Source organism: Genypterus blacodes, unplaced genomic scaffold, assembly GCF_046128005.1.
Source record: "Genypterus blacodes isolate CSIRO-AG114 ecotype Tasmania unplaced genomic scaffold, CSIRO-AGI_Gbla_v1 ptg000052l_1, whole genome shotgun sequence".
Taxonomy (NCBI): Eukaryota; Metazoa; Chordata; class Actinopteri; order Ophidiiformes; family Ophidiidae; genus Genypterus; species Genypterus blacodes.
Genome location: NW_027466864.1, coordinates 6,545,491 through 6,567,816, shown reverse-complemented (window position 1 = coordinate 6,567,816; position 22,326 = coordinate 6,545,491). Strand labels below are relative to the sequence as shown.

The 22,326-nt window shown below is 48.1% G+C and overlaps 1 protein-coding gene across 2 annotated transcripts in view; it reads left to right on the top strand.

The window, feature by feature from the left end:
- Positions 1–19,816, top strand: part of crppa (CDP-L-ribitol pyrophosphorylase A) — a 34,046-nt gene extending 14,230 nt beyond the window's left edge. The window contains exons 9-11 of one of the 2 annotated variants that reach the window (XR_012963663.1): positions 1,899–2,030; positions 17,935–18,463; positions 18,543–19,816. Coding sequence is in view for 1 of the 2 variants with exons in the window: in XM_076150262.1 (XP_076006377.1) it covers positions 1,899–2,030; positions 17,935–18,039 (237 nt within the window). In the remaining variant the exon portion in view is untranslated. Of the gene's footprint in view, positions 1–1,898; positions 2,031–17,934 lie in introns of both variants that reach the window. The other variant, XM_076150262.1, reaches the window with a different exon arrangement.
- The last annotated feature ends 2,510 nt before the right edge of the window (positions 19,817–22,326 follow it).

Genomic DNA, 22,326 nt, shown 5'->3' with positions numbered 1-22,326 from the left:
GAGCCAAACCTTCACTTTTTTCTTCTTCCTCCATTTGTAAAAAACGTCACCCGTCGTCCACCTCGCGTCCCTCCAGGAGATTCGTTGCCGTTTGGAAACCCGACACCTGTCAGAGAGAGAGAACAGACTCCACCGCGCTCGCTGTGACCTGAGAGGCTGAAAACAAACTGATCCAATCTCAACCAAGAAACATTTAAATATTTGGGAAATGGCTGCTTACTTACCAAACCGACCTTTTCAAATAAAGCAGAGTGCAGGTGCCAGGAGAGTGTGAGGGTCCAAACCGTGCGGCGGGACCGGAGGGGCCCTCGGCTGCTGCTGCGCCGCTCCACAGATATTTTTGGGTGGTGGCATTTGTCACGCAGCTTTTCCTGGATTAAAACCTCTGCTTTCCTTCATGTTGGTTTTCAATAAAGACTGGACCGCACACACTCACACACATGGATTCACACACGTGTAAACACACTGGCTTGGAGTCGGGGTTTGGTTGGGATTGACTCGCTGACACACCAGAAGAAAAGCTCGTCTGAATTCCCACAAGTCCTGCTGAAGGACCACTGATGTCTTTGGCCTATAAGTCAAAGCAAAGATGAACGCATTTACGAATTCTATCCTGTACCACTGAAGGAGAGAGAAGACCAGAATGGAAGCTGCAGCATCAACACTGTTTCAGATAAAGAACATTTAAAAACCCTCCGATGATCAAACGCACAGTTAAGTTTCACCTCTCGGCCCAACTTGATTTCACGCTCATGTTAGAATGTGTAAGGTCACTCCAGGAAGTTGTGACTAGGAGACGCGAAACGTGAAGCGCGGCGGAATTTCACACTCGTAAGCGATACGCCTCCGAGCTGATATTCATCATCAAAGTCTGCTTACTTGGCGTTGTGATACCTGTGTTGTTATTTATGGCAGGTTTCCATCGGCGGTCCGAAGACGCCGTCACATGGTAGTGATCACTGGGGGGATAATTGAGTTTGGCGGTGGCGGAAACCTTGAGGTTGCGGTCGCCTCGAGGTGGGAGAAGCAGACAGGAGGGCGGAAGGTCGGCGTTTTAGATCTCAAATTGTCTGAGGTGGCGAAGGTGAATGAGAGAGCAGAGGAAGCCTGAAGAGAGGCGGGGCAACATGAATCCCAGCAGGAATTCTATATGTGCACTTCTGATCGGTCAACTGCAGTTGAATCCACTGTGTAGGAAGGAAGGAACCTCTACAGGATTTTAAAAGTATTGACTTCATGTACCCATGGTTATTAGTTATTATTCTGTGTTTGAAGAGTCTGGTTTAGACGAGGAGACGGAGCTCCAGCTGCTCGCTTGATGAATGATGAGATGGAGGTTCACCTGATGACAGCGTTGGCTACAACATTAAACTGCGAGGGTAACACTCGCCTGTTAAACCAGCTGTCTTAGCACATTTGATCGTCGCTCCCCACCGCTCGGCGTCTCTGCCACGCATTCTGAGCATTTACAGCAAAATAATTGTAGAGAATTAATCACCAGCAAAGCTTCTGTCAACGCAACCTTTTGGTAAATGCGCCGGGCTGCAGAGACTCCTGAGGACGACACGGTATAACGTCAACCAGTGTGTCTGGATTCTGCTGCTTTAATTGAGAAAAAATAAACCCCAGGGGCCCTAAAGCTTTCTAAAGGAATTCCAGCTATCATCTCCCCTGACAGAGCTGCGTATCAACCGGGGCTGTGTTTGCTGCCATCACAGCAACACACACGATTCCCTTCAATTAACAGGCCTATTGAGTTGCAACCTGTTATGACGGCTGCTTGAACAATGATGCGTCATCACTCCAGACAAAGGGGTATAATTGTTGTTCTGGTAAGAGATCCGCCGCACTGGCAAACGTTTAAGTGACGGTGCGGCGTTGCCTTTTTGTTTTGATAGGTGCATCTGTGCGGCTTGGATGTGCCGTCCGTCGGCAGGAGGATGGCAGAGCCAGCGGCGATCATGGAGCTGGCCTCGGCAGCCAAGCGGCGAAATATTCTCCTGTATGGCATCCAGCTTCATCAGTCAGAGGTAGGCACTTTGTCTTCTCCACGCCGGCCCGGCCGTTGTTTTTCTTGTGTTTCTTTTTTTCTAACGTATTGCCGAAGTGAGCTCAGAGTTCCTGTGGAATGTAGTTTGAGGGACGCCAAACCAAACAGAATGGGAAACGTCTGAGGTCTCTGGTTCCAACGTCTCGTCATGTGTTTGTGCTCCAGGCAGTGTCGCTGTCTTTTATCACGTTGCTTTATGTGTTAGCATAAATGGGTGTGTCAATACGTGCGATGAAGAGGACAGGATATCAACTTTTCACTTTCCTTCCCACGCCCAGGCTGGACCACCACGGTAACACTCGTTTTGTTTACACGCCACACGTCGATTATTTGTCCGATGCAAATCCAGGCTTGCCTTCTTCAGATGTCCACGTGGGCGTTCTCTTTTATCCACTCGCAGATATCTACGCATCCACAAGAGGGGGGGGTGTTACGTGGAGGGATGATGTATAGAAACCTTAGAAGTCAACTAAATTCAGTTTTCACCCCGAGTTTAGATGTAAACAGAGCTTTTGTAAAACTGGATGATGATTGGAATGCAAATCTTGTTGTAGTGGGAAGTGGTCAGCATAATGTTCGTCTGCTACCTTGAGGAAAACGCTTTGATTTCCGTCTCATTTTGATGTTTATACGAAGTTTCAAAAACAAATCAATGTATTGCCTGAATTTGGTTGGAATGAAAGTTTTTGCTGGTAAACTTTCCGGCCCTGTGTCAGGAGAACCGTCTGCAGGGTGGATGTGTGGCGGCCGTGTGTGCGCCCAAGTCATCAGAGTCGATGCAGTTAATCTGAAATCCATAACTGACTGCTGAGTAATTATGGGATTATATAAAGTGGAATTACTCATCGTTTGCAGTGAAAGATGTCGGCGTTCATGCTACCAAAGCAGTCACGTTCAATCAGGACTTTTGGGGCCAGACGCGCGGAGCAAAACCCAAGCGTTGAATATTCATAGCAGCTCTGGCCTGAGTATGACAGCCTTCATGATTTATGTTCATGACTGACTAACAGTGTGACAAATGAGGCGTCTTGGCAGCTTCATCATTCCACAAATCAATGGTTAAAGCCTCCGTGCCCCAGGCTGCGCTCGAGCCGGTCGCTTTTTTTCATAAACCTGAATGCAAATGTCGCCGTGGAAGAAAACGTTAAATGACGGAGTCGGAGACGGAGGCCAAGCCTTCACTGAGCTCGGGGGGATTCGGGGCAGCGTGCGTGGGACTTTGCCGTCGCTGCGTCCTCTAATTAAAACGAGATGGTCGGTATTGTGGATAGCGAGGCCTGGGATGCGCCAAGAGTTCACATGTGAGTTTGATTCCACTATCGGATGTTGGACATCACGGTTTCCCCACCGAATTATGGAGAGTAATGCCGTTAATTAGTCATCCTGCTCCAACTCCTATGAGAGCGCAGAGGAAAGGGGGACAGGAGTGGACGGGGATAATGTGTGTTCCACCATGATAAAATGCTTATCGTTATGAGATAGTGGAACAGCAGAATACGGGCCTGTATAAATCACTGTTAGCCTCTTGTTATAATGAGGATAATTCTTCCCAGATGGCCTTATTCATACACGTGGAGATGGCTGCCAACACGTCTTCTGTCAGCCGTGACCATATATTTCAATAACTCCCGAGTTTGCTTTATTTCTTTGGCTCTAATAAAAAGAGCTGACAGTAAGCAATGGTCCACACGCAGGACCGGTTTCAGCCAATCGGCGTTGATTGATGAAAGATGCAGTACATCTGTGCTGATAGCCGGCTGTGCTTTATCAAAAATAATGTTTCTCCTTCTCTTCTCCTGTTTTCTCCTCGTGTTTGCTACTTTAAAGAAACCATTAAATGAGCTACATTTCCTCTGGCAGCTGTTCTACAAAAGCCGTTTGACCCCAACTGCTACTTTTGATTATATGAGCAATGATGTGTCCAAGTATCCAAGTACAAGGTGGGACGTTTGTGTACGCTTTAGCCACGGAACTCTGTGTTTTGAGGTCCAGATGATGTTTATATTTTCAGCTTGGTCAGGAGTAGGTAGGCTGACATGTTGTGGTTGCACCATGACAGGACGGTCTGGATCACATTTAATGTTCCATCCGAGGAGAAATCGAGTTTTTCCTGTTTGGATGAGTGAAGCCAACTGAGACGCACAAACGCTGCAGTGATGCAGCCCTCATCAGTTTCCTCTCTATTGAAGTGATGCGCCGGCGATTGCACAATTTTCAGATATTGACCTCCCACTCATCGGGGGTCACTCATGAACGGAACACGTCAGCTTGGTTGGATACAAATGTGTTTCCTGTTGCCTGATTGTTTTCATGACATTTGACCTTTGACGATGAAAATTTGGACATGCAGAGGAAAAAAAGGTTTTCTAAAGAATTGGCGTCATCGTAGCAGAACACATTTCCTAAATTCTGTTTTTGCGCTGTAGAAGAAGAGGCGTCGTGGCTTCATAAGAGTCCATTTAAAGGCCGACAGACCCGGGAAGTCAAAGCCGAATTTCTCCAGAATGATATTACTTCTATTGACCTATGCTGGCATCTCCCATATAAAAGTTCGCCAACATTTAGACTAGACAGACTGTATGTTACCATTTGTTTGAGCCGTACATCTCCGCAGTGTGTTAACTGTAAAGGACGTTTAAACTGTGCTTCCCTGCCACACTGATTTAGTGTCCAACTCAAATGAAGCTCTTTGTGGTGTTAAAGCCCAGAAAGTGAGCTTTGTGAGACCTTCTGCATGGAAACATCGATGCCCGATGACATCCTGAAAAATGATCCTCTGGTTTTTGGTCTGTCGTGTTGTCAAACGTTGGCCCGTCACACGCAAAGATCTCAAGCGGTTTTACAATTAGAGATATTTTAAGAACGAGGGGTATTTTTGTTTATTTTGCGGAGATGTTTTTGTAGAACGTAATGGCTGAGATCATGGAAGGAAACTTGATGATGAGCGGTTGCCAGAACCAAGACAAAAAAACTGCCATAATCTCATTTATTTTAGATTGATTTTTAAATGCATTTCCACCACAACTTAGATCAAAATTCTGCAGCTGTTCAGATGTCTGAAGGCTTGAAATCACTGTTGACGGTAAAACATGGCATGACATCAATATTCTGGGTATTTTCACGTATTTTCAAGCCCACCATTGTTACAGATAATTGACCATTAACGCTGAATTCCTTCCCCGCTCCTCCCTCAATGATTCATTCTCTGTTTGTTGTCAGCTGCACAACAGTGAGACATGGCAGAGGAGAATAAGCGTGAGGCACATTTAAGTGTTCCTTACCGCTCGTTATGTATCGCACTGACGAATGATTGGACGCACCCAACACTTTGGAAAAAGTGTTCGTGTGTTTAGCTCATTTGGCTAATTGAGTTTTAAACAGCAGAAACACATGAGAGCATGAAATGGTATCGTCCCAGAGGGGGAAAGGATCCACCTCATCGACCTTTAGTTATGTCTTTTTGGATAAAAAGTGGATGTTCCGAAATGAGCCCTGACTGCGGTTTTCACATTATTGCGAGCAACACCCAGCCACTGACACACAATGCACGCAGCGGAGTGTTTAGCTCAGGCCAGAGAGTAAAATGGAGTCACGGACAACGAGCGCCTGTGTTTACCAAGCCACATTTGATCAAAGCTCCTCTGCAGAGTGCTTGTGCTGTTGCCACTCCGGAGATGCAAACTGACCGGTTGTGTGATAATGTGTGAAAACATGGCACCCACCTAAAGACGCGGGCTAAGGAACGGCAAGGCGAGAGTGTAAACCGATATGATGTTGTGAAAGCGGCGAGCGTATACGCTGTCAGTGGATGATAGGAAGTGTCATTGGATCCCTCCTCACACAGGGTCCTGGCGACTTGTCATCGGGCTGAAAGGAGACTTGTCACGGTGATATATGGGTGTTGTAATCCCTGCAGTGAGAGCCCTGATGTTTACCCAACCCCATATTTCCTCCTCCTCAAAGGACCCAGACCGGGAATCCTAAACCTGAGAAGAGATTAGCCGGCCCGGGAAGAAAAGAGAGGGAGAGAAAGGAAAAGAGGGAGGGAGAACAGAGAGAAGCATAGAGCTCTATAGGTCTATTCTCCTCTACCTGTTCAGATCCACGTCCGAAAGGCAGACAGGTGAAACTGTACACGACCCGCCGAAGCTCTTGCTGTGACACCCATGGAGTTGTACCCTCGCCGGGGTCAAAGGAGATCAGGGCGACCGCCGCCTCTGTGGTTTCTCGCACAATCCTGGCTTTTCTCAGGCTAAATCCAACAATTATCCCCCGCTGAATGTGTGAAGGGTCTGAGCACTCAAACCCGCCCACAAGTCTGATTCTCTGATCCAAAAATGGATGTGAAGATGTGAATACGACTTCTTTAGCCTGATATTTATCGACGGTTGAGCTCAAATGCACCAGGGTGAGATTTTTGTCGGGCCTGGGTGAGTTGAAGTCGCAGCGGATCACTTTGCAGGCACAGCCTTTGATTTTAGGGATCGGGTATGCAGAGGGAGAGCTCAGTTGCGTAGTACTTCAAGAAAAATGTTGAAATGAGCTCAGAACAACGACATGCATGCAGGTGGCTCTGTGGCTGCTGTGTTTGTCTACTTTCTACTTCGGCAAATAACCAAGAAAATAGTTGGAAAAGAGTTTGCTGAGCATTCTCGACTTTACTGTTCCATCACTGAAAGCTGGAGATTTATTGTTCTCAGAACGGATGACGTCGTTGAGGAGAACTTTTTTTATTGAAGTGTCGAGGGGGGAAATTATTTCTCCAGGGACCAATTACCCTGTTTACTCTCAAGCAGAGCGATTGTGCTGTTCAGGTCCAGAGGTCAGGCAGGTGAAACACCACAGAAGCTGCTGAAGCTTCTCGCTGTGACCCCTGTGACGTCGACGTCAAGGAAGACTGCGGTCTTTGCAAACTGACGACTTTCCCCCAAGACAATCCAACCATCGCCCGCCGATGAATGAAGACCCGTGTTGTTTTCCGCGAGCTTTAATGTGACGTCGAGAGTCTGTCCACGTTCCAGCTTCTAAAAACGAGACGCTATCTTTCTTACAAGACGCCGAGCCAGATGTGGTCGCTGAAAGTGCCGGCATTAGCCTCTTTGGCAGTGTAGACCAGGCATGGATTAAAAATAAAAGCTTTAATGATATCAGGTTTCTGCTTTGGAATATGTGCTTACTGAATGAACATTAGATAAGTTAATCAAAACACTTTCAAAAGGCAACACTGATGAGAAATGATGTTTGGTTTAGTGAAGCTGTTTCTGGTTACCCTAAAAATGTCTCTGGGAGGGCTGACAGATTAGGCCATTCTTCCAATGGATCTTCTGCACTTAGCATCAAAATAGCTCCAAAATCCTCCCGGCCCATTCACACACTCCTTCCTCGGCTGTTTGCCTCAGTGTTTGTCTTTGTTCTAACAATTATGTCTTTAAACGTTATCTAAGATCCCCCTGGAAATGTGGTAGGAGAGACCTTGGCTCCCCCCCCCCCCCCCCCGGTGCCTTGACTCCTCCGTACAGACAGAAGCCGGTGGATCACTCGTCTCCTTAGCGATGTGTTTGTAGTGTTAGCGCGAGAGCCTTGTACTGCCGCAACATGTGCAGGATATCAAGCGAGATCTTCCATGCAGAGAGTTCTCCAGATGTGTGTTGGTATGTGTGAAACCCGACCTCTGGAGTTTGGCTGGAGGAATTATGCATACCAAAGTGGTGTTTACTCAGCTTTGATTTCCTAGATTAAAAAGACCAGCGAGCGCCCTGTTTGTGCTGATGTGACTTGACTCAGGCCCTTACAGCCAGTTTGGGAACGACATTCCAAGATAGAGTTGGCAGCAGTGCGAACAGGCGGTACGTTCTTCGGGAAGATTAATGTGAGGCGGCTCTTCGCAATTGGTTTGTAAACATTCAATCACGCGGAATAACGAGAAATCATACGTGAATGTTTGTTTTACCGCTTGTTTATGAGCTGTTTCTGACCACCCACAGTAGTCCTGGTTTGGGTTTACAGCTCCGCAGCGATGTCGTGGGGTGCGGAGCTCAGCGGGGATTACGCTTTAACGTCACGCCATGAAAACAATCCAGGTTTGATTTACAAAAGAGCAAACAAACAGATCTTGGAAATGGTGGTGTTGTCCCAGCCTTCAAAGAGGCCTTGGCAGCATTCCAGATCCATAGATCTTCATGTCTTTATCAGGGAGTCCTGGGAGCCTTCCACCTTAACAACCACACTCAGGTTCCTCTGGCCATTAGCACGTTGTAAGCGATGATCTAAAGATGTTAGGCGGGCACGTCTGGAAAGGGTTTGGCAAACAAAAGATCTCCTGCCCAAATTGGAAGTTTAGAAAGTAACAAATACATTTTATATGCAACTTTCCAAGATGGGGTTCAGTAGATAAATCTGCTCTTGTGGTTACTGTCTTCAAATTAATCACAAAGTTCGAGAGAATCCTGGAAGTCAAGTGTAATAGTGTCAAAAGGATTCCCTGAGCAGTCGGTCTCTCTTGGTGGACGCCTCAGATTCTGTCGGTCCACATGTCAGACTTGATCCCTCCTGTGTTTAGTCTGCAGGCTGCTTCTCTTTTGACAGCCATACAAAAACACTGTGTTGCACCCGTGTTTGTGTGTTTGACCTATGGGAGATCCTGTCTGAGATTACGCTCCCATGCTCCAATTGAGAATGGAAGTTGAAACGCCTTCTGCTATCATAAACCTGCCCAGTGCGCGACCATTCTCTGAAACATTCTTGTTATTTTCTCTTGATTTAAGGTTCTGACAGATTTCTATTTCCTGGAAAATGTTGATTTTTCTTGAATATTTTTGGAGTGAAATCACTTCACTGTGCACTTCAACATTCAAACTGATTGAAGAATTGTTTTGATTCTCAAAAACCGTCTTGTTTTCTTGGCAACAACTTGATCCAGTTTCACTTTCCCAGTGTTTCTACTGTGAGGGAAACCCTGTCGTGCAAAGTCCTGGAGAATGTTGACGTATCGCATAGATTTCCATAGTGATCTTCATTCATCATCTTCAAAAACAATGATCCAGTTTTTACGTCCATGTGATTCCCTTGTTCTTGTACGATCACAGATTTTTCCAGGTTTTATGAGGTTGGAGGCCGCTGGAGTTATCATAGCACACACCAGAAGTCGTTTGAAAAGCAGCTTGTTGTGGGAAAGGTTGTTCTGCGGAAAAGGTTCGAGAAATAAGCAAAATCTGGCTTTGTAGAAAATTAAAGAACGGACTTCTAGAATAAAGTCTTATTCCGGAAGGTTCAATGTCCAATGTGTAGGAATCCTGCTCATGCTGAAGACTGAATACTTGAGCAAACATCTCAGCACTGCTCTAATAATCTATCACATGTGGTGCTTATTTACCTTGGATAAGAAGAAATAAGCTCTAATGAAGATTGATTGTGAGACTTTGTGGAATTCCTGTTTTCGCGGTGTGCTGCAGAAATCCCGGGAATAATAAAGCAACTGTTGGGAAATGTTCCTGCACCTGCGCCTGACCTTAGATGCACTGGGATACGGGCTGTGTTTTGCTTCCACGGTTTGTGAAATTGATGTAGTGCGATAAGCAAATGATGCATTTGCGGACAGTGTGTGTGTGTGTGTGTGTGTGTGTGTGTGTGTAAGCTTGTGTTACTGGCGAGGCTTTCTCCCGCCGCATGTGGGATTTGGTAGGTCCCAGTTCATAAATCCTCCCCAATGCCTCCATGCCTTCATACCTCCTCAACTAAAGCGCCATTGTCCCCGGTTAGTGTTTTGAGGCATGTCTGTCGGTGGGTCGGATTCAAACAAGGTCATCACTCAGCGCAACTTGTCGAGAGAGCGAAGCGTTCACACCGAAGGGGATCCAGTGGAAAATCGGGGCCCTCCCGCCCCTCCTCCTCCTCTTCCTCCCCCCATCCCATTCTTACCCCGAGAAAGAGAAGTCAGACATTAGACATGACTAACAAACTGCTCTGTTTGCCCAGTGGAAGCCCCTAGACAGGATATTTTGGAAAGCCATGTTGAAAGAGCTTCGCCGGTGTACCGTGAAAGAGTTCTGTGGCCGCGATTGTTCTGTCAATAGCGTCTGAAAGGCAGTTATCAGTACAAACGTGCATTCTCCCCCCCCCCCTCCCCCCCCCTCCTCTTCCTCTGGCTGGAAAGTCTGAGAGAATTCACAGCCGCACAAAAGCAGGGTGGGATGCAGACACTCTGAGGCGTATTCATTTTCCCCCTTTCAGATGAAGTGAGGCAGAGTGGGAACGACACCAGTATCTAAAATACAGACATCCAGGCAACAAGGGGGGAAAGCTCTCCAACATTCAGTGGAACGCGTTCCCCAGTCAGGCCCTCGGCTCTGTGAAGTGCCGATTTCGAAAAAGAAGCGGTTTTGTCGTCGCTTTGCGCGTCGACGTCGACCCTCTGTCTCCACGCCGCTGTCATATTTATGGCTGAACTCTCGGTGCGAGTGTGATGTATCCTCTGGAGGTTGTTTAGAGCAGAAGCGCCGCGGCAAATATCAAAACCGGCTGCGTCTAAGTGTGCGGGCATCTCTCTGTTCCACTTGAACTTTATTGTACCTCTGATACTCGAGCAGCGCTTGGCTCCGTCGCCGCTGATGTTCCTGCCGAAAATCACTCTATTGGCTGATTTGCTTTGTCCAGATTTTCACATGAGGTTTTGCAAACCCAGATCATGTTGATTGTTACCGTGGCTCTGTTGCTGTTGTTGTTAGATCTGAAGTTGCACTTTAAAGAAATACAATCCCCCGATGTGCCGTTGCTTCTAGGGAATGTTAAATTCACTTAAACAGGAAACTTTCACATGCAGATTCCAAGTCTTTTACTTGGAAGGTGTTGGCCCTGACGACAAAGGTTAAAGGCGGCAGTGTGCTTCATGGGAGACAGCGCTCAGAGTTCAGACTGTGGCGGTGTTACCTCACAGCAACAAGGTCCTGAGTTTGAATCCCACTGAGGCCCTGTGTCGTTCCAAAGACATGCAGGTGAGGTCATTTGGTGTAGAGTGACGGACGGCTGGGATACGATCCGGCCCTCTATGACCCAGAATGCACAGGAGGGGTGTCGGTTCAGTAACGTTGCCATAAGTACGTTTGGCTTTACAAATACACACTAAAAAGGAACCTTAGTATGTTCTCTCTCCTTACCAAGTGTGCTTGTGTTCATCCTATACCATCACATGTGAGACCAGGTGTGTGTGTGTGTGTGTGTGTGTGTGTGTGTGTGTGTGTGTGTGTGTGTGTGTGTGTATGTGTGTGTGTGTGTGTGTGTGTGTGTGTGTGTGTGTGTGTGTGTGTGTGTGTGTTCTATATGACACCGGTGCAGCTGAAGCAACACGCATCGAGTTCCAACACTCACATTTCTTTATTATGGTTTTGGCACAGTTTGGTGATTGACTTCAGCAGCTCATCGTGTTTCCTCTGGTCTCTCCGTTTCCTGCAGCTTCAGCAGTCACCAGCTCAGTGTGTTTGATGAGACTCTAGCAGACCAGAGCGCCCAGACATTTGGGGCTCTAATCAGGCTGCTGCACCGGCCAGTGATTGAACCTGTTCCCCTCGTCTCTCTGCTCACTTTGGCCCCCCGAGCTACTGCCTGTCTTCAAGCAGCGGGGGAGGAGGGGAGGGCAGCAGGACCACAATACCCACACGGGGGGGGGGGGGGGGGACGAGCTGTCAGGAGCCCTGAAACACGATCCGCTCTCAGACCAAAGTGCCGCGTGTTCTAGCCGGATTGTGTCGCCGGGATCCAGCGCTCAGGTCATGTGGGGAGAGTTTGTACTGAGAAATGACTTCACCTTTTTCACAAGAATAAGTCAAAGTAACGTTCAGTGAGGTTCACGCTGGGTTGCTGGAATTTAAGAGTCCCGCTGCTCGTCATGATACTGCCCTCATGTGGATGCCGGAGCCGTCAGTTTTGGTGCCGCCCGAGGAAAAATACAGTGACAGTTAAAGGTTAGAATGAGGAAAAGAGGCGATAAAAGGCTTCTAAACGTTCTTGGCTGCTCTGGTTAGGGTAGCTGGTGTGATTCTAACAACTCTGTCCAGTTTTCTCTGGGATCGGGACCCCTGCCAAGCTTTTCCATAAGCTGTTTTTCAATTAGGACCCAGAGCTCCTTTGGCACTTCATAAGGCAGCAGAGCAGAGCAGCGGCGGCGGCGGCGGCGCTTGGGGCTCTGGAGTTTCAGGAGTATGACAGAGGCGTGCAAATTGTCACTGTTAAAGGTCCTAATTGCCTGAAACCTTTTGAGCATCAAAGCGCAGCCTCCTTGTGTGGCAGCAGGGCTGGTAGGCACTTCACTCAGGCAGAAAGGTCGACGGCGTCTGTGGCATTTAAGAGCAGGGAGAGTTTGCTTATTGTGTGGTCCTCCTCCCTCCTCCTCCTCCTCCTCCCCCTCCCTCCGCCGCTCTGCCTTTCAAAGACCCGTCGCCTCACGTCTTGTCAAAACGTTCCCTTTAAACAGTAAGCAAAAAAATACACGCTAATGATTGAAGTTCCATTTCATAAACTTGTGGTCGGCGTTTGGAATAACAAGGCCGTCGCATGTGTTTGTGCCTTCACACACATGGCAGTGATTGAAAGCTTAGCCCCCCTCCTCCTCCCCCCCCCTCCCCCCCCCCCCCTCCTCCTCCCCCCCCTCCTCTCCCTCCTCTCCCTCCTCCTCCTTGTCGTTGCTTCCCAGTCTCATGGTGAAATATTGGATTGTTTTCCTGTAAAAACATTTACATAATTTGGTAAAACGACCTTCGAGCTTTTGGACCGGAATCTAAATAAAAATGTCCCCGAAGCGCCGTCCGTCTGGGACGCGTCTCCCGTCTCTATTTTCCCCCGGTTGCCCGTTTCTTCTTTTATTGTTTGCTGACAGTTTCTGGTTTAATGTGAAATCTGTCAAGAGGAAGGACGTAAACGCATCGTGGGCCACCGGGCGCTTGGACCCGTCTGTAATCGATGTAGCAGAGGTGGAAAAATGTAAATGTGTCCACGTCCGCCTTTAATTTGTCTCACATTACTGGGGACGGTCCCTCCGATGATGTGAATAAATGATGATGCTCTTGGCCGGCGAAACGTCTAAGTGAGGATTTGTGGCAGTTAATCATGATGAAGTGGAAAGTGAAGCTCCCTCATATCTAATAATAGCAAAGCCCATCTCGTAAAATTGACCGATTTGGAGTAGAAGCCCAACGTCCTCCTGCCAGCCGCACTCAGACTTAGCGACAGGAAAGATTTCAGGCGTCGGAACAAATGAAGATGGATTCCACACTTAGAACAGGTGAGGAGTTCCTATTAGCTCAAGCAGCTAGAGATCAATCAGGCTGAGTCACCTGCGGTTTTACCTCGAAGGCTCAGTTACACCTTCACTTTAGGTTCCGTCTCATGTCTGTCCAACGTCCCGCCGGGGTTTTTGTTTGTCTCTGCGCTGCCACGGTGAGAGACGTTCGGCCCGGAGCGCTCCTGAAAACTGTTTTCTCCATCTGCTTCCTCCGCTGAGCCGGAGACGGTGGAAAAGAGTCTCAGTCGGCGCTGGAGGACATGGACTCCTCACTATGATGGAGATCTGGAGACACGCAAATCCCTCCAGGATCACGTTCCACCTCTGTGTGTGTGTGTGTTTGTGTGATTCCCTGCGTGCGCTCCCTTGAGGTTGCCACGCTCTCGTGCGCGCGCCCGAACACGTGTACTCCTCGCCACCATCCGTCGTCGTTACGCGTGACGACGAGCCAGCGAGCTCCTCATTAGACGGCGTCTTTATTCGTCCTGGATGGTCCTCAGTGGAAAGAGGAGACGGGAGCTGGACGGAGCGGCGGGGTCAGGAGAGGGAACCCGTCACGTCTGTCAGGACCATCCACTCGCTGGAGGGCGGCGGCTCGTCGCCACGGCTCCCGGCTGGCTCTCACCGGTCTCATATAGGTTTCAGCCTGACTGCAGTTAGATATGCTAATGTGCGGCGAGGCCTCACACTTTGTTGTCGTTAAGTAATTCTATCCTTTTGTAGCCTTTTTTTTTCTTTTCTTCTTCGTCTTCATCCTCGTCTTCTTCTTCTGGCCCACATTTGAAGTTTGAGCGGCAGTTGGGACTGCTTAAAGCTGTGCCACGAGTCGGTGAGAAGCTGAAGTCGTATTTGTGTTCCACTCTGCGAGCGACTACTTGATTTAATAAGCAGGTTTTATGAAGCGTGATTCATATTTCAAAGGCGGCGTATCTGCAGTGGAGATCATTCAGACGGGCTTCAGACTTTCATCCTCCTTGGTGATCTGCACTTTTACTTTTTGCTTTTTCCTGCTGTCCCTGTGTGCAGCCTGTGTGTGTGTGTGTGTGTGTGTGTGTTTGTTCTGCCTGTAAGAGAGCAGAGCCTGTAATAGAGTCATTAGCTGCGGTTTGATGGCTGTAGCTGTCTTCAATATGTCCGAGACGCCCGGCGCTCCGTGACGTTCCCATGGTCCTCGTCAAAGCTCTTGGGTGGTAAGCGAAGCGGGGCTGACGGCGGCGCTCATCACATCTATCATCCCCGCGGCGTCTCCAGGCCTCCGCGCACACAGACGTGACGTCTGGCAGACTTTCCGTGTGAGGAGCTGATTGCTTTCTGATAACAATGGCAGGAATGCTTTGATCTGACAAACAATAAAGATGCAATCAGATTTGACTTTGATTTCTCGCGCTTTGCCGATCGAGAGGACGAACTATGATCTGATCTGCTGAGCGGTGTTGACTGCTCACAGATGCCCCCCCCCCCCCCCTGCCCTGGTAGCAGTAATTAAGCTACAGAGCGACGACGACTCGGGCGCGTCGTAAAGAGAAACATTCCTCTGGACTCTTCAAAGGCCAAATGTTAATCTGCGAGCGTGTTTAGATGCTGACACAGACGCTCCAACGTCTCAGATTTACATGTTTGCTCTCTTTAATCAATGAGAGGCTGGAAGTCTCTGATCTGGGCTCCATCTTTACACTGCACAAAGAAACTCAATCCTCTGAGGTTTCCACAGTCGTAAAAATGCTGGAAAAGTCGAGGGATTTGTATGAAAAATGGTGATGTATCAAGTTTTGGACATGAAATCATCGAAATTTGTGACTTTGAGACCGAGAGGTGAAAACAGTGAGAACGAAAACAATGTTTTTGTTTCTAGGAATCTCCTTCTTATTTCATCTTCTCTGATGTTTGTGTGTGGAAAAGTTTGGGATTTTGAATTTGATTTGGGCGTAGAACCCTCTGACCGTGATCTAGTGGACATTTCTGGTGTCGAGGCCTTAAGCTCCGCCTGCTTTGAGTCAGAATCAACCAACAAAACCATCACAACTAACAAAACAGTAAATAACAAACCAATTCCAAGCCTTTGCTGGTCTTCAAAGTGCAAAGTTGACGCACTTTCCATGTTGTTTGTCGGGAGGGGCTGAATCTAAACCGGGTCACATGGCAATCAAGTCTTAAAGTGTGAAAGTCTTCAATCAGAATGAGGAAGATGTAGAATTCACTGCCTTCAGACTTTCCGGACTCGAAGAGACTAGAAGGAGAGTCAGCAGTGCACTGAGTCGGTATTGGAAAATCCGTGGCATCTCATTCCCTCTGAGCTGGTTCTGATTAGGCAGGAGGACTTTAGGAGAGCCGGATCCAAGGTCTCTCACTCCCATTAACCACGGTCAGGCCCGATTCCACGCTCATCGCTCTCGCACCTCGTCAGGTTCCTTTCCCATCACGGCCCAGCTGGACCGCCGACAGCCGGCTGGTGAAGTTTGGCGCCGTCTGCTGGGTTTGTGTTCCGTGTCAGGCCCGGTCCTGTCTGTGTGGTTCTCCTCCGGGTGCCCAGTCCAGCCAAAGTGTGTGGAGCAGCTTGATGGAGCTGTTCACAATGGGTTTAGTCAGATTCTGACATTTATTTAGGGTCTTGGTTCAGGTTTGGGTTTCATGGCAAAGGTCCGGTCCAGCAGTTGTCTCTGTTTGCCTGCTGGTTTACGTTTGTTGGGTTATGTTCAAAGTTCTCTGCTCTGGGTTGAATCGGGTCAGACTCAGACACAAATACATTGGACCCTGATCAATCAGGTTCTGATTCAAAACATTCTGGTGTAGGTCAGGAGTGTTGGGTTTTAGGTTCTTATATCTGCTCCAATGTGTCCAGAGATGACAAGGAGAAGAACTTGTACCTGGATTTGGTGGCAGATAGCGCTCGGTTATTAGACCCTGAGGAGGGAACGTCAGGACGGTTGGTTCTCCTCCATCAGATCCGATCCCCTTTGATTTGATTGGTTTTGAAGCGTACAAGTCACGAGTAGGTACGAGCACCGACTCTGTTCCATTGAGCAAACTGAAATCTACCCCAGACGTCCTTTGCTCTCAGTCTTTAAAGAACCGATTCTCCCTCACGCGCGACGCCACATCAAAAGGCCGATATGTGAGAAAGTCCAGGTAGAGCCTGAAGCCGAAGATCAACCTCGGCATGGAACGGCTCTGCCTCCCAGAGATGGAAACCAGGTCGCTCTCAGGCCTCATCAAGCAACCAAATCAAAGCAGGGAGTCGCTGTAGCCTAAGGAACGGAATCAGGCGAGTGAGAACCATTAAGAGTGCGTCCAAAGAAGAAGAAGAAAGAGACGCCGAGCGGAGAGAATCATGAAAGAAGAGAAACCACAACATCGGCTTTGGTATTAAGAAATACACGCTGAACAAATGAGAACGTGTAACGTGTGGGGCATGTTTGGAGCAGATCTGTCCAATATCATGCTGCATAAATCTGAGAGGAACTTTATTAGATCAGCGGCTTCACAGGCCTCCAAATTATCGCACATTGAAGGGAAGAAATGCTTCATTCTGTGGCATTTAGCTTCTCCCTGCGTTTCTAAATTGCTTCCTTCTGTCGACGGAGCAACACGGGAGTCACGACAGTCCGTGAGCACGTTAGCTTTAGTGTACCAGCAGCTTGTTTGGCCTCAGGACCCATGATGTCGTGTCACAAAGTCCAGGACCAACTGTGACCAAGCGTGACAGACGGGAGAGGGTTGGAGGGTTTGTGTCGATCCGAGTCCAGAAATATGTGAAATGATACGTTCATGTTATTGAACATGAGATGTGGCGTTTGGAGGAGAACATGAACAAGAACGCACGACTCTCAACCTGGAAACTCAAGCCAACAACAACTGGAACTAAATACGTTCAGTGGACGTTTGAGGAGTGTTTGCAGCAGTGTGTATCTCTGTGTATCTGCTTCTTGGGAGTACTGAGTGTGTGTGTGTGTGTAAAGCTCCGAATCAGGATGTTTCTCCAGCAGCTGAGCTTCACCTGCTCTGTGTCCTTGGCGTGCATTGAGCTCATAGTGGTGAAGCCAGGCTGTGTGTGTGTGTGCGTGTGTGTGTGTGTGTGTTCTAAGCCCAAATGAAACAGCATGGACGTGATTGAACTGTTTGCTGGACTGTTCACCGCTAATGAGACACAACTGTGTGGTTTCATCCGAGTAAGAAGCAAAGCAAAGACTTTCTCTGTAGAAGTGACGATGGCTGAACTGCCACATGTGATTAAAGGTGTTTAGGTGCAGCGTGTGTGAGAGTGAGCGTCTGCACACACAGCAGTGGGGGGTGTTTACCCCTCAGGGAACGTCAGCAGTTTGGGGGGGCTTGCATGCAAGACAATATCAAGTCATCTTTAAGCGTTGCTAAGACGGTATGAGCCTGATGTAACTTGTTTGTTGCTGGTTCGATCCGGCCGCTGTCTCGTGAGTGGAGAGCGAGAAGATAAATGTGACCAAATGTGAGCGTGTGTGGCTCCACGCCGCTGTCCTGTCTGTCTGTAACTCTTTAACTAATGGCCACCATTCTCCTCTTCCTCCTCCTCCTCCTCCTCCTCCCCCTCCCCCTCCCCCTCCCCCTCCTCCTCCTCCGTCTCCTCCTCCTCCTCTCTCAGGATGGCGATCGTTGGCAGAGGTCGGTGCAGAGGGCGGCAGAGATGGCGTCCACCCTGATCCGGGACAGGAGCCCGGCCCTGGTTGGACAGATACTGCAGTCATGAAGGGAGGCAGAGGCCACATCAGGAGCCCCAGCCCCCCAGCCCCACAGCCCCCGTTAGGTTCTGACTCAGTGCCAAAGGATTTGTTCCATACTCTTTGTCTGCTGGTAAAAAGTGAAAGTGAAAGATTGAAGCTGAAACCTGTGATGTTCCGTCCTTGTCTCAGTCCAAAAGAACGACCTCACTGTAACCATCCAGAGCTTAACGTTCTTATCAATAGTAAATATAAAGTCTATGCATCACACTGAGTGAAAACAATCTACACTGATACTGTTTTTCAACGTCTGCGTGTGTTTCCACATGAGCTCACATCTTTCGGGCATTCAATCGTTGTAAACATGAGAGTAGACATGTTTTACTCCTCGCTGGTCTGGAGGGTCGGCTCCTCAGAGAGGCGAGGACGAGTCCCAGGCCTGAAGCATTCTGGGTAAATGCTTTGTGTTTCACTCACTGTCAGCTAGAATCCTGTCAGGTACATCTTATTCCAACGTCCACCGGTCCTACAGGACAGACGGCGTCTTTGAGTGTTTAAAGAGGCGACCCGCTGGGAAAACAAGGACCTCTGGGATTGGCTGAAGGCACAGACAGACAACAGAGAAGGTCCTTAGCCCACGGCAGATGGTCTCGGCGGTGAGCGGCTGACAGAGGAATGGTTCCCAGTGTGTCGGTGCTCGTCTTTAAAGGGACACGGAACAATGGGGCCTCACACGGTTAACGGGGACACGTGGTCTTTATTTAGAAGAAGGGGCCGCTGACAGTCCGACGCATGGGAGCCGTCGGCTGCAGACACAGAGGCCGCGGCAGTCTGTTGTTCCACCGCAACGATTTGAAGATATCATAATGATTTTGACGGTTTATTGTGTTAAACGATGAAAGGAAAGGTTTATGTTGTTATGATGTCATGAGACACACATGCAGTTTGAGCAGAACAAGATGCAAACTGGAGTTGTGTCATGAATGAAGACGTTGAAACGATGATGATGGTCCATCTGTCAATACATCCACTCTAAAACTCAAACTGTTTGGCCTCTATTAGATGTGGATCAATGAAAACTTGGAAAACTGGAACTTCTACATCCAAAAATGTCAAACTCAAACTTTTCTCCATTTTTTTCATTCACAAATTCTTTGACTTAAAAATGGAAACGAGGCTGTTTTAACTCAACTCAAGTGTCAGCGTGTGTGCGTGTGTGTTTGTGTGTGTGTGTGTGTGTGTGTGTGTGTTTGCTCCTTGTGAAGCCTCTTGCAGGAAGTCACATGGAAACGTTGCGAATCGTAGCAAAATATAAAACTACTTTTTACAAGCGTGTCGCTGAAATGTTTCTCCCATGATGCAGCTTGTTTCTTGGCCTCTGTCATGTGACCTTCATCACCAACCCTTCATCCAAACCAACGTGCAGGTTTAAGATCTGTGGCACAGACAGTATCATGCAGTATAACCAGTGTGTGTCTGTAGTGTGTTTGTGTTTACTTGCACATTCACAGATTAAACGTTAGCCACAGTGTTTTCTTTGCAGAAGCAGGTTCAAGTCGCCGCCACCGGAGATCCAAACGTCCAGGATCTGACTGTGACGAGGCGAGAGCAGCTGGAGGGGAACGTTAAAGAAACTACGGTTCTGAACCTGCGGGGGAGAGGATTCAAACCTCCCCCTCTTCTTCTCCTGGAGTCTGTTTGGTGAGACTGTGGTTGGCGAGCACCAGTATGTGTGTGTGTGTGCGGTGGGGGGTGTTGTGTTAATGCTGTCTTGTCATTTGAGCCGTATCACTGACTGCTTATCTAATGTGATGAGATGGAACCTGTATTTTTGGAACTCGTTTGACTTCTTCACTTAAAAAGTGATGGAATAAAAACATACTTTCATATTTTTCTCTCCCTGAGCTCATTTCCCTCCTTTTTGTGTGCAGCTGCCCTGAATGACCAGTAGGAGGCGATGCAGTGGTTTGCCTCTTCGTCAAACCTAAAGTTTGGTCTTTAATCGGGTTTATCTCCTCAGAGATCTGCACCCTTGGTCTCATTAGGAACTCTGCTTTTGGGGACAAACTGGGTCTTGAGTTCTTGACGACTTCTTGACCTACAAACTTCCTGCAGATAAGATCATTCAGTGTGTTTTACACAAAGCATAATATGACAAATACAAGGACACATACAGTAAAGAGAATGAAACAAAATTGAGGAGATGAAAGAATGTGACTGTAACCTGCTGTCAGAGGGATGAAGGTGTAATTCCGGATCATGGTGCAGTTCTGTGGAGTCGATTGAAGTGCTCTAGAGTTGCTGGAGTTTAGGTGCAGGTCTGATCGTCTGTCTGTGGCCCCCGTGTGTGGCTGGAGCCCTTAATGAAGGAGCTTAGCCCTCAGGAGGCTCTTGTTTCCTCCAGTAAACTTGCTCTAATACCAGCGGACCCTGCAGCCAGGTTCTGACGTCTCGGTAGCAGCGGTGGAGCCTCGGCAGGCGTGCGTCACGTCCACAACTGTCAAACCCACAGAGAGGCTTTGTCATTAGAGGTTATCTGCTTTATCCCAGAGTTTGGGATTCAAAGGAGGTTTCAGGGGCAGAGCTGATCCTCCTCTTAGGTAAAGCGTTCCCAGATTGTTGCTTTTTGACTTGGCCGACATTCGTGGTGACCACAGCTGGGAGGTCTTTCTCCTGGAGTTACGCCTCAGGCGGGGCAGTGCTGTTGGCTTGGTTCAGATTTCCATTCTTATCTAAACGTAGCTGCGCAATGCTTTAATGTGCAAACAACAACCTGCATTGATCTGTTTCGGAGCTGTGCACACTGAGTGAAAACAAAAAACTTTCTCTGATGCGGTCAAATTTAAGCCCAAACCTAAACATCATAAAACTAATTTGTCCACAAAGACCCAGACTGTCCACTGAGTGGCGCTGTAACACTGGGCAAATTAAAGGGGGGATAGTTACTGTCCTAACCTAGAAGAAGTCCCTCCCTGTGGGCAGAAAAGTCTAATTCCGTAGAACAAGAACTATTCCCTCCAGGCTTCAGTGGTGACATGAGTTAGAAACACTTCGTCTGTATCTGGTCTCTGATTCTCTGCGTCTTGAATGACACGAGACGAGCCGTTAGCATGACTCCGCCCTCTAACGACACACACACAGGAAGGGCACACACATTACATTACATTACATTACGTTCATTTGGCAGACGCTTTTATCCAAAGCGACTTACATTACATTTCATTACCACCCTTCGCAGAGGGGGGAGCAATTGAGGGTTCGGTGCCTTGCTCAGGGGCACCTCGGCAGGGGCTCGGCAGGGGCTCGAACCGGCGACCCTCCAGTTCCCAAGCGGAAGCTCTACCCAAGCGGAAGCTCTACCCACTGAGCTACTGCCTCCCGTGTAAACATTAGTTTACACTTTGCTGGACGTTTTCCAAAGCAGATAGATTTCCCGCCTTCAAAGACGCGACTGGTTCTCATTTCTGTGACTTCAGCAGAAGAGTGAACGTGCATGAGGTGTGAGACGTGAACATTCTTCCTCTGGGTGAATTCATGCCAGCACTGCAGATTTCATTAGCTTCCACTCTCCATTATTATATTATATGGAAATTTATGAAAATGGTCTGGGGAGCTACTCTTAACTCTGCGAGCTGGCTGATGTAGGTGAGCAGGTTCGTCCCTCAGGATCACAGATTTGTCACACGAGCGGGAAGAAATCAGCCTCACACATCAAAGAGTCTTTTAAAGTGAGGATGCCGGAGCATTCCTGAGATCTCCGCACAGGCCTTGGTGCTTTGTGTTCGCCTCTCTCTCACTTCCAGGGCTTCTCCAGTTTCCTGCACGTCGGCGTCCTCTGCCACCCAGAGGAGTTCCAGCTGTCGACACGGAGCCTCGGGCTACTGGAGGTCCACCAGGGTCTCCACCCTCAGATTCCTCTAACCAGCCACAACTTTAAGTGCTTCCCAGGGTGATACATGATCAACCCCATTAGAAGAGAGACTAACAGGGAACAGGTCAAACCCACAGCAGTCTGATGGTGAAGAAGAGAAGCGACCCCAGAATGATCCAGGCTTCATCTTGCATCTATCTTGGTCTCATTGCTTTGGAAGATGTTTCAGTCCTTGATAGATTAAATTAGGTTTATGTTTGTTGTCAACTGAATTTCATTTCATTTTGCTTTATTTATCTTGTATTCTTTTTTATTTCTTATTTAGTTTTGTATTTTTTCATTTATTGGTTTATTCTGTGTTATTTTTTGCTGTATTCGTTAATATTTCCATTGTTTAACAACGCTACGATTTTTTAGAATATTTTGCCCATAGTTTGCTTTGTTT